The 15,882-nt window shown below is 37.2% G+C and overlaps 1 protein-coding gene across 1 annotated transcript in view; it reads right to left on the bottom strand.

Moving 5' to 3' along the window:
* Positions 1-738: 738 nt before the first annotated feature.
* fat1b (FAT atypical cadherin 1b) overlaps positions 739-15,882 on the bottom strand; it is a 42,104-nt gene continuing 26,960 nt past the window's right edge. Inside the window, exons 14-27 of the mRNA XM_052089115.1 lie at positions 13,812-14,201; positions 13,504-13,718; positions 12,380-12,517; positions 12,101-12,244; positions 11,777-11,965; positions 9,838-10,639; positions 9,629-9,760; positions 7,767-7,918; positions 6,922-7,375; positions 6,557-6,710; positions 6,332-6,442; positions 5,173-5,774; positions 4,156-4,248; positions 739-1,604 (exon numbers count right to left, since the gene is read on the bottom strand). Of these exons, the coding sequence (XP_051945075.1) occupies positions 1,210-1,604; positions 4,156-4,248; positions 5,173-5,774; positions 6,332-6,442; positions 6,557-6,710; positions 6,922-7,375; positions 7,767-7,918; positions 9,629-9,760; positions 9,838-10,639; positions 11,777-11,965; positions 12,101-12,244; positions 12,380-12,517; positions 13,504-13,718; positions 13,812-14,201 (3,971 nt within the window). The 3' untranslated portion in view covers positions 739-1,209. The remainder of the gene's footprint in view (positions 1,605-4,155; positions 4,249-5,172; positions 5,775-6,331; positions 6,443-6,556; positions 6,711-6,921; positions 7,376-7,766; positions 7,919-9,628; positions 9,761-9,837; positions 10,640-11,776; positions 11,966-12,100; positions 12,245-12,379; positions 12,518-13,503; positions 13,719-13,811; positions 14,202-15,882) is intronic.

Below are 15,882 nucleotides of genomic sequence, written 5' to 3' on the forward strand. Positions count from 1 at the left end.
ATGAGACTCTTTGTTTGCATTCAATGAGCTCATGGACAAGGTGAACCGTGTTATGTTTTATGTAGGAAAAAGGTCATCAGATGTGATCATATGGACAAAGAGATGGATTTCTGCTACTGTTGCCTGATGTGTATTGTAATTGTTCAGCTTGTAATTGTTGTAATAGTACAGTCTTGAAACTTCATGGTCAAGTACAAAAAGACTAGACATATTTTGATCAAATGTCTTAAAAAATATTTTATTTTTTGTATATACTGTAACATCAACACAAGTCACTTCTGCAGAGAGAGCAGAATAAACACAGCACTAAAAGGACAACACATAACTGCCAACTGTGTAAAGAAGAAGCAAATGTATGAACACCAGTCATTTACAAACAATAATTATTTAGAAATGTTATGTTTGTCTCACTCTCAACTCATACCAAATCCTGTACAATCATCACATTGACCATAACATTTGTATTTATGACAAAATTTCAGTTACTCTTGTCAGCCTTAACAAAGTCATTCAGTCATTCAAAGGTGAACTCTGTGATTTTTGTTTCCTCATGACGTTCTGGTTATGAGACATGCAAGAACCAATGACGTTTGATGTAAATTACACCCAACTTGAAACATTGACTGTTCTTGGTCACTATGAACTGCCATTGTATGGAAAATACAATCTATCTATGTGAACATTCTTCAAGGTTAATAATGAATAAATCCAGATTTTTTTTGGGGGGGGGGTGAACTGTTCCTTTAAGGCTGACATATTAATCTCATACAACCAGCTATATATTGTTCACTTCATCTCCCCTTTTTTTGCAAACCTTTTCTCGTTAAATAAATTAATCATGGCTGACTGTGAATAGCACACATCTAAAATTTTTACAGAAACATTCACATTAATAGGTGTCAGAAGAAGACCACTGTCATGTCAGCTAGTGCAATATAAATCAAAGTATAACTGAGTGCACCTTTCTAGTCAATCTAGAATGGCATGTTAGAGTGACATATTTTACCATATGAGTGTTGACATGAGGAATTAAGACAGATGGTGCTGCATGAGAAACTAATTTTGGTTTCAAATAGGAGCACAAAAACCCCCCACAGTCTGTGGTGATGGTACCAGCCTAGGCTTAATCATGTATTTCACTGTCATTTCTAACCACTGGCTGGCATACCTGTGGGATAGAGTTTTGAAATGTGCAGGGTGCCTGGGTTCTCACACAGGACTTTTTGAGGAATCAGGTGTTCCTGCCCGAAATTCAACAGGTGCTAATGGTGTGCCTTGAGGCATTTCAATGGTTGTTTCATGTGAGTAGTCACAGCTATGGTGTTGAGTGAAGGGCATGGAGTTTGGCCTTGCTGTTGGGTGGATGACTTGGTCAACCTCTGGCCTGACATAATGCTCAACGTACTCTGGAACTGTAGGCCCTTCATCATGAAGAGGATTATCTGGAATTGGCAGGAAGTTCTCAATATCATCGCCTCCAGAAAGATACTCCATGTCAAGAAAGTCTGGTGTGGTGTGCATTTGCACAAATTCATACTGGAGAAAACCTTGGGCTCCAAGAGAGTAAACATTGTGCATCCAATCTGAGGTGTCCCAGTGATAGCCTGTTTAACAAACATATCCAATTTCAAAATGTGATTCTTCAAGTTACACTAAGGCAAAATCATATAGAACTTTACACATTTATTTAATAAATATAAAAAGGACTGTATATTTAACACATTAATTTAGATTATAAAATAAATAATGCATTAAAAATTTACATGATAAATCATGCCCCCTGACCTTTACGTAATTCTGTTATAAAATGATTGCCTGCCATCGGAGCAATTCAAGTCTCTAAGTGTTTGTTCTCACAAGTACTGCAGCTATATAATGATGCTATATAATAGTGAGATGTTCCAAAGCGTCTGTCTGAGGCATTTGTATGTAAACTGACAACTATGACAAAATAACAAATTTTAAAAGAGCGCAAACGGAAAGCCAAAATGCGTAATGTGAGAACGGAACAGACTGAGCAACTCAGATGCAAAATGGATTGCTGATGACTGTAAGCTTATGTTCAATGACAACAAACAATATATTAACTTCTAAATCCACATTTGTATTGCCTAATCCATGCATTACACATTTGCTGCAATAATGCAATATATTTAAATCTGAATTGTTACATAGATAGATAGATAGATAGATAGATAGATAGATAGATAAATGATAGATTTTCTTTAAGTTGTTTGCTTGAAAAGAGTGGTTGTGCTATATTTCTTTAAAAATAAATGATACTTGCTTTAATATTTTGATATCTATTGCAATGTCATTCAGACATTTTTAGAGTGACTTCCAAATACCTTTTGAGGTCACTTTAAATTGTTACATCATGCACTTTCTCACAGCTACTAACAGGTGCACAGCACACACTTTTCAGTACAGGTCACATATATTGTTGGACAATATGGCATGCTTTGAAATTGAAGCTCATTAATCTTTAATTGTGAGAAAGATCTCAGTGCATTGGCTTTAAAGAACTTGTTTTAATCTCCAAGCTAAAGAAGATTAAACATCAAAGTGCCCCTGGGATTGATGGCAATGCATTAGAAGTGAACTTGTGCCTATTCATAGGGACCCTTCTATTCACACAGAAGTTGTGAAGTGTAACCAAGTTTGCTAAGGTAATAAAGCATGCATGAAAGGTATGATATACAAGTATAAATGCAGAAATGAAAACTGAGATTCTCATGAGAATCTTTTGTTGACAAGTCAACAAACGATATTCTTACATTATTAAATGAACCTGCAAGGTGCCAAACATTGAGTAATAAAACATATTGACTGCATTAGGGTTCGAAGCAGGGAGTGAGTTTGAGTAACAGGCAGATTGCTGATAATTGTGTCCACCAACATGACATGAAATGTAACATATACCTTTTTTGTCACCATGTCAAAACTATGGTTTGATTGGGTGTTTAACTTTGGAGGCTTGAAAAAATAAAGAATAAAGAAGTCATTTATTAAATCACAAAAGGCCTCATGGATCAAACATACTAATTGATGAAGTATCTAATCAGATTTTGATAATGTTCACAAGATATTTTGTTAACGACTCTGTGGGTATCTGACAAAAGACTATACAGTTTAAAGTCTAAAGGAAACACACACAAGACAACACAAGCCATTTTTCCACCATCGGGCCAAACAGTTCTCATCGCAAACTGTACCGTTCCACACTGATCCGGGCCAGCTGAAATGGTTAAGATTTCTTTTTCCACTGTGATACTTAACAGATCCATCATTTGGAGACACCGTGAGAGGTGAACATTGCAGCGAGTGCAGCGTGCAATGGAGGATGATAGCATATTCCAGTTTTTAGGACTGCATTTTCCCCTGAGTTTACTCTGCTAACAAACAGCAAAGACACAGACCACATTGCAAAAAGTAAAGTAAAGAGAAAAAGGCACGAGGTTTACCATAATTTGCTGAGGGCTTGTGTATGCCAGACATGAATGCGCAGAAAGGTAATAGTTCCCAGACAAAGGATATTTATTGACAATATATTTTAGAAGTATTATATGAAAATAGTAAATGAGAATATAGTGATGTATTTCAAGTTTAAATGAGCTAGTAATCTACTTCCCTGATGAAAAAGGCATGTAGAAAAATAAATGTAGTCTACAATACTAGTTAAACCATCATAAAACAATCACGAAGATACACTAAACGAGTGCCATGTACTAAAGCGTTCAACAAGCATGGCTGAGAACTGTTAAGTACGATTAGCTAACCATACAGAGAATTCAAGGCAGGGAATGGTTTATAATCATGCTGTGCCAAAATGTGGAAATGCTGTGCTCAGAACCGTCCAGCCCGATGGTGGAAAATGTATCTAATACTCTACTTCTCTAATTCATAAATGTCACTTCTAGCAAAAACATACCAGACTCATTTTAATAGCAGGAATCTCAGAAAATTCAAGACAGCATAAATAAGACTTACAGTACACTGTGGTACCTCTTTGAGTCATTTCAGGGTCTGTGCCCAGAGTTAATCCAAATGGGGGCTGATGTCATTACAGGTTGTTAATACACCAGTGTGTGTTGCACAAAAGAAAACATTGCTCAATTGAAAAAGAAAATGTTTTGCTAACATTTAGCAACTTACTGTTGTCATCCATGAATTCTGATTGAGAGCGCACCGACCGAAGTCCTCTATCATCATGAGAAACACTGTCGTCCATTGCTAAAAAGGCTTTTTCTGAAAGAATAAATATAAAACCATTAAACAGTATTTCTGTGAGAGACACGACGAAGAATAATTGCTAAGATTTAAAGAAATATTCTGGGTTCAATACAAGTTATGCTCAATCGACAGCATTTGTGGCATAATGTTGATTACCACAACAAAAAAAAAATTATAAATTGTACATCAATTATAAAAAATATAAAAAGACAAAAATGTGGGGTTCAGTAAGGCACTTAAATAGAAGTGAATGTGGACAGAACATAAACATTAAAATACACATGGCTTCAAAGGTCTAGCCACATAATGTAAGCATTAAACACATTAACATGAATTCAGAGTGATAAATTTAGGGATTTACCTCTGCTACTACGGATTACAGAGTTTACCGGTGTTACATTGTCATGACAACAAAGTTGCAATATTGTAGATAACTTTATAAGGTTAGTTAGTGATATATAACACTTAAATCAAGTTAAACCAAGTATAATGTTTTCAACATGTGGCCATACTTTTGAAACAATGAGTATTTGAATAATAAAAATAAAAATTGTAGCAGGAAGTGTGACGGCTACATATGCCCCTTCTCCTATGGAGAAGGGATAGGCATTCACAAAGAAAAAACAAATGCAAGGCACTCACATGGGATCTAGGGTAAGGATAAAAAACATTTATTAAAACAATGGGATACTTTTACATTTAAAAAAGCTACCACCGACATGTTGCGGCTAAAGAGCCTTCATCAATATTATCAATTGAGCTTAACTTGTATTTCACCTGGAACATTCCTTTAAGGTAAAGTGCTTCATTTTTGTGCCACTAAGGCCACCAAACAAAATTGCAAAACTGATGGTTATTTTCACTATTATGAATTAATTTTAAGAAAAACAGATTTTTGTTGCCTAATGGCCTCCAAACAAAGGTTCATATTGCACTTACCATCATACTCCTCCTCCCAGTCTGTTTGCTGTATGGAATCATTTTCAGATAAAGAATGGGAAGCTTTGTAGTGGGGTAAGTTAGGAGCTACACTACACACAGCTACAGTCTTCCGAAGACCAAAGAGTGGATCTGGTGTAAAGCCTGAAATCTCAGGAATGGAGCATCGGTTGTTTCGGGTTTCTCCAGGAATGCTGGGTGTGTAGGAGATGAGTTGTACAGGGACTTGTGGTGGAGCAACCACACAGGAGCCTTTTTGGGCCTGGCTGTATACATTGGACCTCTGAATATAAGAATCAACAGCATTGTACTTGTCAGGGTCTTTATCCTTCTCCCGGGGCTTGCACGTGCCATTCCACACTATTAAGAAAAGAAGTGCCAATACAAAGATGGCTGTCAGGATGGCCAGCATTCCAACCAGCTCTCCAAGCCAAGAATTCCAAGACGATGTCACAAATTGGTTCCTGACTTCTGTGTCCACCTCACACAGTCTCCCAGTGAAGCCCACCGAGCAGGAGCAGTTAAAGGATCCATGCGTGTTGACACAACGGCCATCATTAAAGCAAGGCCTGTCCACACACTCATCTAAATCAATCATGCACCTGAAAATTTAACAGATATTTTAGAAAAACTGTGTTAAGCACACTTGAACAAATTCAGTGTTATTAGTTCAGTCAATATATATATTTTAAAAAGCTTTTTGGATTCTGGAAGTAGGGATTACATAAAGTACTTCAACACAAGTCCTGTTTTTAAAGGTTTAAACGTTATTGTTAATAATCAATTCCCCTATGGAAGAAAAAGATGAGATTTTTACTTCCGAAACCATACTATTGCACTCTGAGTTACATCATCAAACTTAAACAGATGAGTTTTTCACTGAATACAACTAGGTAATGTGCACCTAATTTATACAGTATAACTGAGTTGACATTCTGACATCAAAATCAGTGATGTAGTGTTATTATGTACTGCCCACTCATTGGAAAAAGTAGCTCATTGATGTTAAAGGTACACAGTATTTTGAAAACTGCTGAACTACTGTCACGCTACTGAAAATGTTGTTTGGTCAGTCAGTTATTGTCTTGTTTTTAGCTATTCCCCAACAATAAGCAAAATACCATTATATGTACCAGATGCTGAGTAAATCATATCAGACCTTTCTCCTTTGAATCCTGGCTCACACTCACAGATGGGTCCATCAAGACTGTCTATACACTTCCCACCATTACGGCATGGGTTCTCTTTGCAGAATGGTCCTATCTGACACCTGCAGTCACACAGAATTACAGTATTGGGTATACTTCTGTCCCATCTACAGGTCAACTGTATGCAAAACAAATTACAAAAAATTTAAATCACTTGCACTATGAAAGCACAGTACCTTTGACCTGAGAACTGGCCTCTACATTTACAGTTGTAATCCAGGTTATTTTGAATGCAGGTTCCTCCATACAGGCAGGGATTGGAGTCACAAGGACTTATATTGACCTCACAGTGAGTCCCAGTATATAAAGTTCTGCATTTACAGGAATAACCTGCCAGGGAAAATCCAAATAACTTTTTCATACTGTATAATATGGAGAGTAAGATATGGATTTATCAAATATGACATCTAAAATGTGTTCTACAGAAGAAATAAAAAATAGGTTTGGAATAACATGAGGATGAGTAAATGACATAATAAAATGTTTGGGGTGGACTATTTCTTTTATACAAATTAATTAATCTATGTGGGGCTCGATCTACCTCCATTCTGCCTCATTAAGCAGCTCCCTCCATTGAGGCAGGGATTGCTGGAACAGTCTGGAGATGATTGGAAGAAGACACAGCCAGGAGACACTCCAACCATGTCCTCAATGGCAACCCCTGATAAACCATTTGAGTCCAAGGAGAGTCTCTGTCCGTTTAACACGACTGAATCCATGCAGCCCTGTAGGCTCTTTGATACAGGCAGATTGCGTCTGGAATGGTGAGTGTGTCCACCCAGGACCACCTGGTCACCCAGGTTAAGGCAGTGAAGAGGGCCGGGCACAATGCCCGATGCAGAATGGAGCTGATCAAGGACCAACCTGGCATGGTTACCCTTCACCTCAAGCTCTGCCATGTGCCACTGTCCGTCATTCACCAGGACACTGTGTACAGAAACTGTAGCGAGACCCCAGCCACAGTCAAACTGGAACTGCAGTCTGCCTCCCGCTATCTACAAAATAAACCAGATGAGAACATTTTCAGATTAGAAAAAATTAAATAATAATAATGTAATCACCAAAACATTTCATAGATACAAAAACATTTACCCTACAATAATAAAAAGCTTAAACCATCTTAAGGAGGTGTATTGGTTTTAAGTGGTTTTAGTTGGTCTACCATTTAGCCTGGCCAAACTGGTGTTTAGCTGGTTGGCCTCTAAAACCATTATAATAGACCAGCCTGACCAGCTAACCACCTTGGCTCGATTAAGCAGATTTTTCAGCAGGGTGTTGACTTCTCAGGAAAACTGGTTTGATAAGGCTTAATCTAAATATTTATGTAAATCTCTTTTTTTGTTATTAAACACATAAAACAATTAGTCATTTAACATTCTCATATACCTCTAAAATGCTGTGGCCTTTTCCTCTGGCAAACATGACTGTTCCTACTCTTGAGAGAGTTTTCAACCAAAGCGTCAGCTTCACTTCTCTAGTGCTTTCTCTCAGGCCATATTTAATGAAGCTGCTCTCATTAAATGTCATTGAAGTTCCTCCTTAGGGCAAAGAGTAAAATAAAGTAAGAACCAGAGTAATTAAAATAACATATTGATAAGTATGGATCCTGGTTTTCACACCTTTAAAACATTAAAGGGATAGTTCACCCAGAAAATTCTCTTATCATTTATTCACCCTCATTCCCTCACAGACATGGATGACTTTCTTTCTTCTGCTAAACACAAACAAATATTTTTAAAAGTATATTTCAGCTCTGTTGGTCCTCAAAAAGCAAGACCAGAACTTTGAAGGCCCAAAAGGCAGTATAAAAGTAAACCATAAGACTCCACTGGTCAAATTCATATGTTCTGAAGTTATAAGATAGGTGTGGGTGAGAAACAGATCAATATTTAAGTCCTTTTTTAACTGTAAATCTACATGTTCACTTTCACATTTTGGTGTGAAAGTGACATTCACATTTAGCCACCCACTGGTTGGTGCTAGTCAAATGTGGAGATTGATAGCAAAAAAGGACTTAAATATTGATCTTGTAAGGATTACTTTTATGCCTCCTTTATGTCATTTTTGGTCCTCCTGAGTTCTGGTCACAATTCAGTTGCATTGTATGGACCTACAGAGCTGAGATACTCTTCTAAAAATCTTCACTTGTGTTCTGAAGAAGAATAAAAGTCACCGTTACAACAACTACAGTTACTGTACCACAATAAAAATATGGAAACTTGGTATTAGCCTTCATGTTTGTTTAAGGAAGAAAGTTGTGAAAACGTTTCTGAAAGCTTCTTATACTGTTCGAAGAAGATCCAATATGAATTTACTATAGTTAACAGAGTAATAATTGTTGTAGATATTGTCCAGGATTTTGGCAGATATTGTTTTTTTTTATAAAATAAAATAATAATAATAATAAAAAATGACATACTGTATGTGGTTGTGGGAACTAGAGATAATTATAACTGACATTGTTGTTAAGGATACAATGGAGGGTAGTTATTTCTCAGCTGAGGAAACACACTTTACTTCAAGTTGATTAACTGTTCAAATATCTCACTTATCATACTCAAGAGAAGCTGTCATTCCATGCATTAATTATGGAAACATCCTTGTATCATAAATTACCTGTGTAAACACTGCTCCACATAAATATTAAATCTGCAAATGGTTGATAATTAAATGAACCCTTTATTTCTTTACTTAATAAATGTGTTTACACTACTACAACAATTTAACCACTAAATTCTTACAAATAATTATTAATTAAGAGAGCTGTGAACAAATCAGTTTACACTTATGACGGGTACTCTATTTCAGTGTCTCTTAAACTTTTTTACCCCCTTATTTACCCCCACAGCCCCATTAGTAATGCTAAAAAAACCTTTTCTCCAAGTACCTTTCCGACACCAAATCAGAAATGTAATTTTACTGGAGAACACTAGCATTATTATTAATACTTATAAATAGTGGTCATCGTTACAATAACTCAGTGGACTGAAAACATTGGTGCAGTGGCTGAAAAACAGACTCTTAAGTATCTTCTTCTTAATTTAGTAAGAATGTTTTACAAGACATGTATCTCTGTCCAGTGTCTTCATATTATATTTATAAAATACATATACAATATGTTTGCTACCGTATGTGTGTCATCCACACAAATTATTGTGTTGTGATGAATTATTGTCATCTTTGGACAGCCCTAATATATATATATATATGTGTGTGTGTGTGTGTGTAAATGTGATGTTTAAGGTTACCTGAGCATTTGCCTTTGGTACCATCCGTGCATATGCATTTGTGCTTGTCTTCTGTGATGCCTGACAAACACTCATATCCCTCTGGACATGGATTGTTCACACAGCCCTTTTTGAGATTTGGGCATTTTCCATCTGAAAAACCATAAAATGTCACAACTTTGTCCATCTAATGAAAAGAATATAGAATGTATGAAGTAAACATAGTTTACCTTTGCACAGACATTTGGCTGTAATGTGGTGTCTAGGTGTGACATAGCTCACTAAGGCAGTGCTGAATGTAGACATGCTGGTCTGGTCCAGCAAAACCACTCGCCTGCACATGTTACCAGGGCACTTAAAGCTTGAGCACTGGCTGTTTAAAACCCTCTCTACATGTAGTCCTGTAATCTCTCTGATAGCTTCCCAGGAAGAGTTGATCTTCTGAAAGAGGGCTTCTAGTGAGCTGGCACCTTTTCCGGATCTCTCAAAGAACAGAAGAACATCCAGACTGCCACTGATTTCTTCAGTCTGCAGACTGATCAGCTGCATGTCGCCTCTACGGACCCCCGCAACACTGCGGACCGCTCTTTGGAAGTTTCTCCAGTGGTTCTGGATAAAATCCTCTGCGGTGATGTCAGTGAAGCGTACAGACATAGAATTGTTCAGCATCTGCTGGGTGACCTGCTGCACATGCACTGTGACATTGGCTGAGGCTGAGAAATGGCCATCACTGACTGAGACATTGAGCTGGTAATGACCAACATCCAGGCTTTCGAGGGCCAGCAATCTGCCATCCGTGGCAACCACAGTAAACAAGCTGTTTGACTGAGGCTCCAGACTGAACGTGAGTGTGTCATATTCATCTTGATCTGTGGCTTGGACTCTTCCCAGCATGCCTCCTGAGTACTCATCCTCTAAGATTGTGATAAAAACATCCAGGGAATGCACAGATGGGGGATACAAACTTGATTGTACTACAAGCACACTGACAGATGTAGTTGATTTCAGTGGGGGCCAGCCATTGTCAGACACCTGAAATCAGCATACAGAATTTTTACTTTGAAACTAATTAAATTTTTTTTGATAATTTGTATTAATAACAAACCTTATTGAGGTACATAATGCATAAGAGATTATGTTGTACAAATGTACAATCAAATAGTTAGAAATCTCATGAAACTTTAAAATACTCGATTTTCATATCCGTATTTAAATGTACATAAAATACATATATATTAAGCATAATAGAACATTTTAATGAACAATCAATTCGAATTATTGTGGAAGCACTTTACAACAAGGTTCTTTAATATAACATGCAATAGCTAACATAAAAATACAAATGATTAATACGTTTACAGAATTTATTCAAAAAGTTGTATAAATTAACATTACTTAATGTATTATGAATGAACATTAATTAACAATGTACTAAATGTACAATGTAATAAATCATCATCCTAGATTGCTTTAATTATTGTAACTAATAGAACCTAATTGTAAAGTGTTACCATTATTATAATTGGTTGTAATTATTATTAATATTTATCATTATTATAAATCGTTGGGTAGTTTCTAAATTCTGTCCATTTTTTAGAGCAGCTAAAGAACCAGGCAATGTAAACTGGCCATGACACTTGTTTAACACAAGAGGGAGCTTTCAACACATGAATCTGAGTCCCATTCTACAATGAAATATTCCACTAAGTAGCTAAAAAAATTATTTGGAAGAAGCCACAATCCAAACATGTATAAATGTCATTGTATTAGATATAAAAATAAGAAACCAAGTGCCCAACCTAGCATTTTAAATAAAACATATGTTTTATAACTTCACCAAAAATTACCTTGACACCATTTGGCTAAAAGTTGTCATTTATTTGCAAATGCTACTTCGTTTGAGATTCTGTTATCTAACACAATGACGTTATGTCATTTTAAGTACTACTTGAGTGTCCAAATACTTTTGGGAGCCACTGTATATTTTGATTTTAATAAAGTGTTTTTACTTAAACACCAATGCATTTCCTAGGTTTACATAGATTTTAATAATTCTGATGAAAATCAGGCCACCATCCTCACATTCTTTATCCATGTATACCAAAAACACATTCAAAAAGAAGCAAAGAGGCCCATAGAGAAATTAAAAGAACCAAATTGAGCTCAAACCTGCACTTGCAGTATGTGCTGGCCCTTTCTCAATGGTACTGCAGTCCTGATCACACCCTGCTGGTCAATACTGAAGGTGTTTCTCTCATCACCCCTCAGAAAACTAAAGGAGAAAGGAGGCCCATTTTGGAGGGAATCATTGTCTGTCACATTCAGGTGTAGCACACTGACACCTGAGGGCAGATTCTCCTACAGAACAAAGAAACAGAGTCTTTCAAACAGACCTATATGATCATATCCTAAGCTTAGGGTCTAGGCTAAGCACTAAGTAAAAGAGTGTGTATAATTTAATTTGCTCTACTCTATAGGAGAGGGTTCTCTTGCCTGGATGATGATACTGTAGTTAGCCTGAGAGAAGGCAGGGGGATTATCATTCACATCAGACACGACCATGTTGATTGCAGCACTGCTGGATTTGGGGGGAATTCCATTGTCAGAGGCCAGCACTGTCAGAGTGTACCCCGCTACCTAATTTAATGAGAAGACAGATGGAAATGATAAAACTTCAGGTGCCATTCTTGCTTTTGCATGGAATGAGGAGTATGTTGACAAGACACATAATTTCAAGATCATGCCAAGGGATGCTATGTCATGAAGTTTTACCTTTTCTCTGTCCAATTGATGGGCAACTTTCAGTTCACCACTGCCTGTGTCCATGATGAATGGGCAAGTCTGGTTGTTGTCCGTAATGGAGTAGTAGATTTGGTTGTTTAAAGGTCCATCAAAATCACTTGCTAGTACCTGTGGATCATTAGACTTGAGGTTTATCTCACATGAACCATATGTCTTAATTATTTATGTTGTTTTAGGGACATAATCAAAATACAATCGTATCATTATAACTAGAATTTTGAGTGGTGCTTTCCCAAAACTCACCACCACAATGCTAGGGTGGCTGCCAGGACGTTACTATGCAGCAGCAACAATGTAATGCGTTTTAGTGCATTGCTGTGTTTAGTTTAGTTTAGTTTAGTTTAGTTTAGTCCAGCCATGGCTGAAAATGTGTCTTTGGTTTCGACAAAACACAAACAATTACATTTACAACACACCAATGAAAATACATTCCAGGTATAGTACATAGAATACAACAATCGTTAGGAAAAAAATACATAATATGAAAATATGATACTCTAATGAATTCTACTTTATTTTATTAAGGATGTCTTTTGCACATGGAACAGAGGATTTTTTATAAATAAAATTTGTGGACTTCAGTATCCTAAAATGTCATCCCGATGGATGAACCAGAAATTCATGATTAAGATTATGTGTTACGTAATTTGTGATTGACAAGGCCTTTCTGTGCACTCATAATAATGTATAAGTCACCCTGTGATTTTTTTCTGGCACCCACAATTTTTCCTGCTATTTTAACAATCCTACCCAGTTTTGTTTTATTTGCCAAAGTCAGTTGTCCATACCAAACTGTTATGTTGAACAATAGGATACTTTCGACCAGGCTGGTGTAGTCTCTTTGTAGGGAACCTTGGCTGACAGCAAACTCTCTTAACTTCTGCAGAAATAATAACTGTTTTTTTCTTGGGAATGAGATTTGCATTTTCTGAGAAAATTAGTTTGCTGTCAATTAAGGTCCACAAATACTTAAAACAAACAAAAATGAAATATTGAGACAACCTAAAACATGGCTTAAACTTAACTTCCCACACTATATATAACGTTTTAAAGATAAAGTGTTGCTTCAGTGCAAACATATGCAAAGCACTTACTGTCAGCACTATGCTCCCTGGCCTGCTGTCCTCCCTAATTACTGCCGAGTAGACGTTCTGGCTAAACTCAGGGCTGTTGTCATTAATGTCAAGGAGGTGTACAGTAACAGTAGCTGTATCACTGAAGGACTGTTTCCCTCTGGCGGTGGCCTTCACTGTCAGGTAATGCTGTGGAGAAACCTCATAGTCCAGTGGCTTGATCACAAAGATGTCCCCTGCAAGCACAAAGATACACTAGAATCCGCATAGCCACAGTAGAGTCACACAAAACTGTCAAGCAGAGGGAAAAGTGTGTATATGCGTGTCACCTGACTGTGTGCCAATGCTGAAAGCTCCTTGCTTGTTGCCGTTGGTGATAGAGTAGGTTGTCTGGGAAGTAATTTCCCAATCCCTACTTGCAGCAAAAACAGTCAGAAGCTTAGTACCTATCGCAACATCCTCAGGGACTGTGGAAACGTAGTCTCTGTGCTCAAACGCCGGTGGATAGTCATTTGCATCCAGTACAGTCACAACCACAGAGCACAGTGAGGAGAGTCTATGCGGAGAGCCCTGGTCTGTGGCACGCACCCTCAGTACATGTGTGGCTTTGGTCTGTCTGTCCAAGGATCTTTTTAAACTGATTATCCCTGAGCTCTCCTCAATAAAGAACAGACCTCCAGCAGAGTCTTCAAATGAGTAATGTATTTTACCGTTCATCCCTGGAGAGGAAGAGTTAAGATAGAAAAGTTAGAAAAGTGTGTTTTAAGATCTGTGTCTGTGGAGTATCACATATTCTGTGGGACCTCTTGAATCATGACATGGTGTTATAGTTGGTGGTGGTGTAGTAGCTAAGGCACAGGGCTGTTAATCAGAAGGTCCTTGGTTCGAGCCCCACGGCCACCACCATTGTGCCCTTGAGCAAGGCACTTAACTCCAGGTTGTTCCAGGGGGATTGTCCCTGTAATAATTGCACTGTAAGTCGCTTTGGATAAAAGCGTCTGCCAAATGCATAAATGTATAATGTATGTAAATGTATAATGAAAAAAATGCAGCATACAATAAAGAGGCATATAGGGGAGACTGGGGCTAGTTGTCACATGAAGAAGTTGTCATATGGCTGTATTGTAGTAAGATAAGATTGGAGTCCAATTTTACAAATGTGTTTTTTCTCTAGCAGAGTGTGGCAGGGCGGAGGGCGGGGCCGGGTCGTGATCCTACGCACCCAGTCCCGTATTAGACTAATTATGACTCCATGAGGGTTAAAGTCTGACTGCAGGGGACCGTGCGGGAGAGAGAGATCGTTTACGGACATGTCCGTCATGTGTGTGTTTATGCTGTCTTTTAAGTTTACTATTAAAATATGATTTACATCGTCAAGCCGGTTCTCGCCTCCTCCTTGCCCATCCTTAACAGTCTTACACAGAGGTTCTGTATGTTGGTTTCAAACACCTAATTCAAACCCCTTTTAAATTAGATACATTTTTGTGAATTCTCCAATCTAAAGTCAATTTTCACTATCATACATTTTTTGTTTGTTTAGTTTCTGGGTACCAAAAGGTTTCAATGTGTTCAATATGTTCAAAATCAGGTCAGCGCATGTTGCATTTGTATCAGAGCAGGTTGTCACATATGTTTTAAATGTCATAAAACTATGCAATTTATTAGTTGTTTATTCATATTTGCTGGCAAAAACAATGAAAACATTTATTTTTGTAATCAATCGTTTTATGCTTCATAATTATTTTAATTCTTACATTTTCTGAAAAGTCTGAAATAGGTTCACATTAAGTACACACTAAACCAATGCCATGGGTTTAGTTGCAAATTCAATTGTGACGTCTTGTCCCATATGATGTGACAACATACCACACTATTGGGGCGTGTTGTCACATGGTGTTTTTAATTAACTGTATAGTTTTTCCTTGGTAAAATTTAATAGCTTTTTTTTGGAGCCAATATTTTAAGGTATGTGGCTATGAAGAAAACTTTCTTTATTTCTAACCTGCCCTGAGAAATATTCAATGTAGTAAGTAAAAGATTTGATCCCTACAGTAAATATCCCCTGTCTCCCCTTTGCTATTTTGTTCACATACTTTCTTTTATTATAATATTAATAATAATAGTAATGATAATATTTTTGCTCAGAACCTGAATTGAGGAAGAGCATATCATTATAAGTTGTGAGTTGGTTGAAACAGAGCACTTGCGGGAAGAGGATGGAAAATGACATCCCACGCAGACCTCTAGTCTATTCCATGTCAGGACGCTGGAAATCTGATTGCTTCTTGTTGCCTTAATTTGCATTTTATACACAAATGCATACTTCATATGCTCATTAGTGCAATGAAAGCGGACCTAGTTGTTTGTGTTACCCAGTCGTCCGTTGTAATTGCCTTTGAC

The sequence above is a fragment of the Xyrauchen texanus genome, chromosome 23, assembly GCF_025860055.1.
Source record: "Xyrauchen texanus isolate HMW12.3.18 chromosome 23, RBS_HiC_50CHRs, whole genome shotgun sequence".
NCBI lineage: Eukaryota > Metazoa > Chordata > Actinopteri > Cypriniformes > Catostomidae > Xyrauchen > Xyrauchen texanus.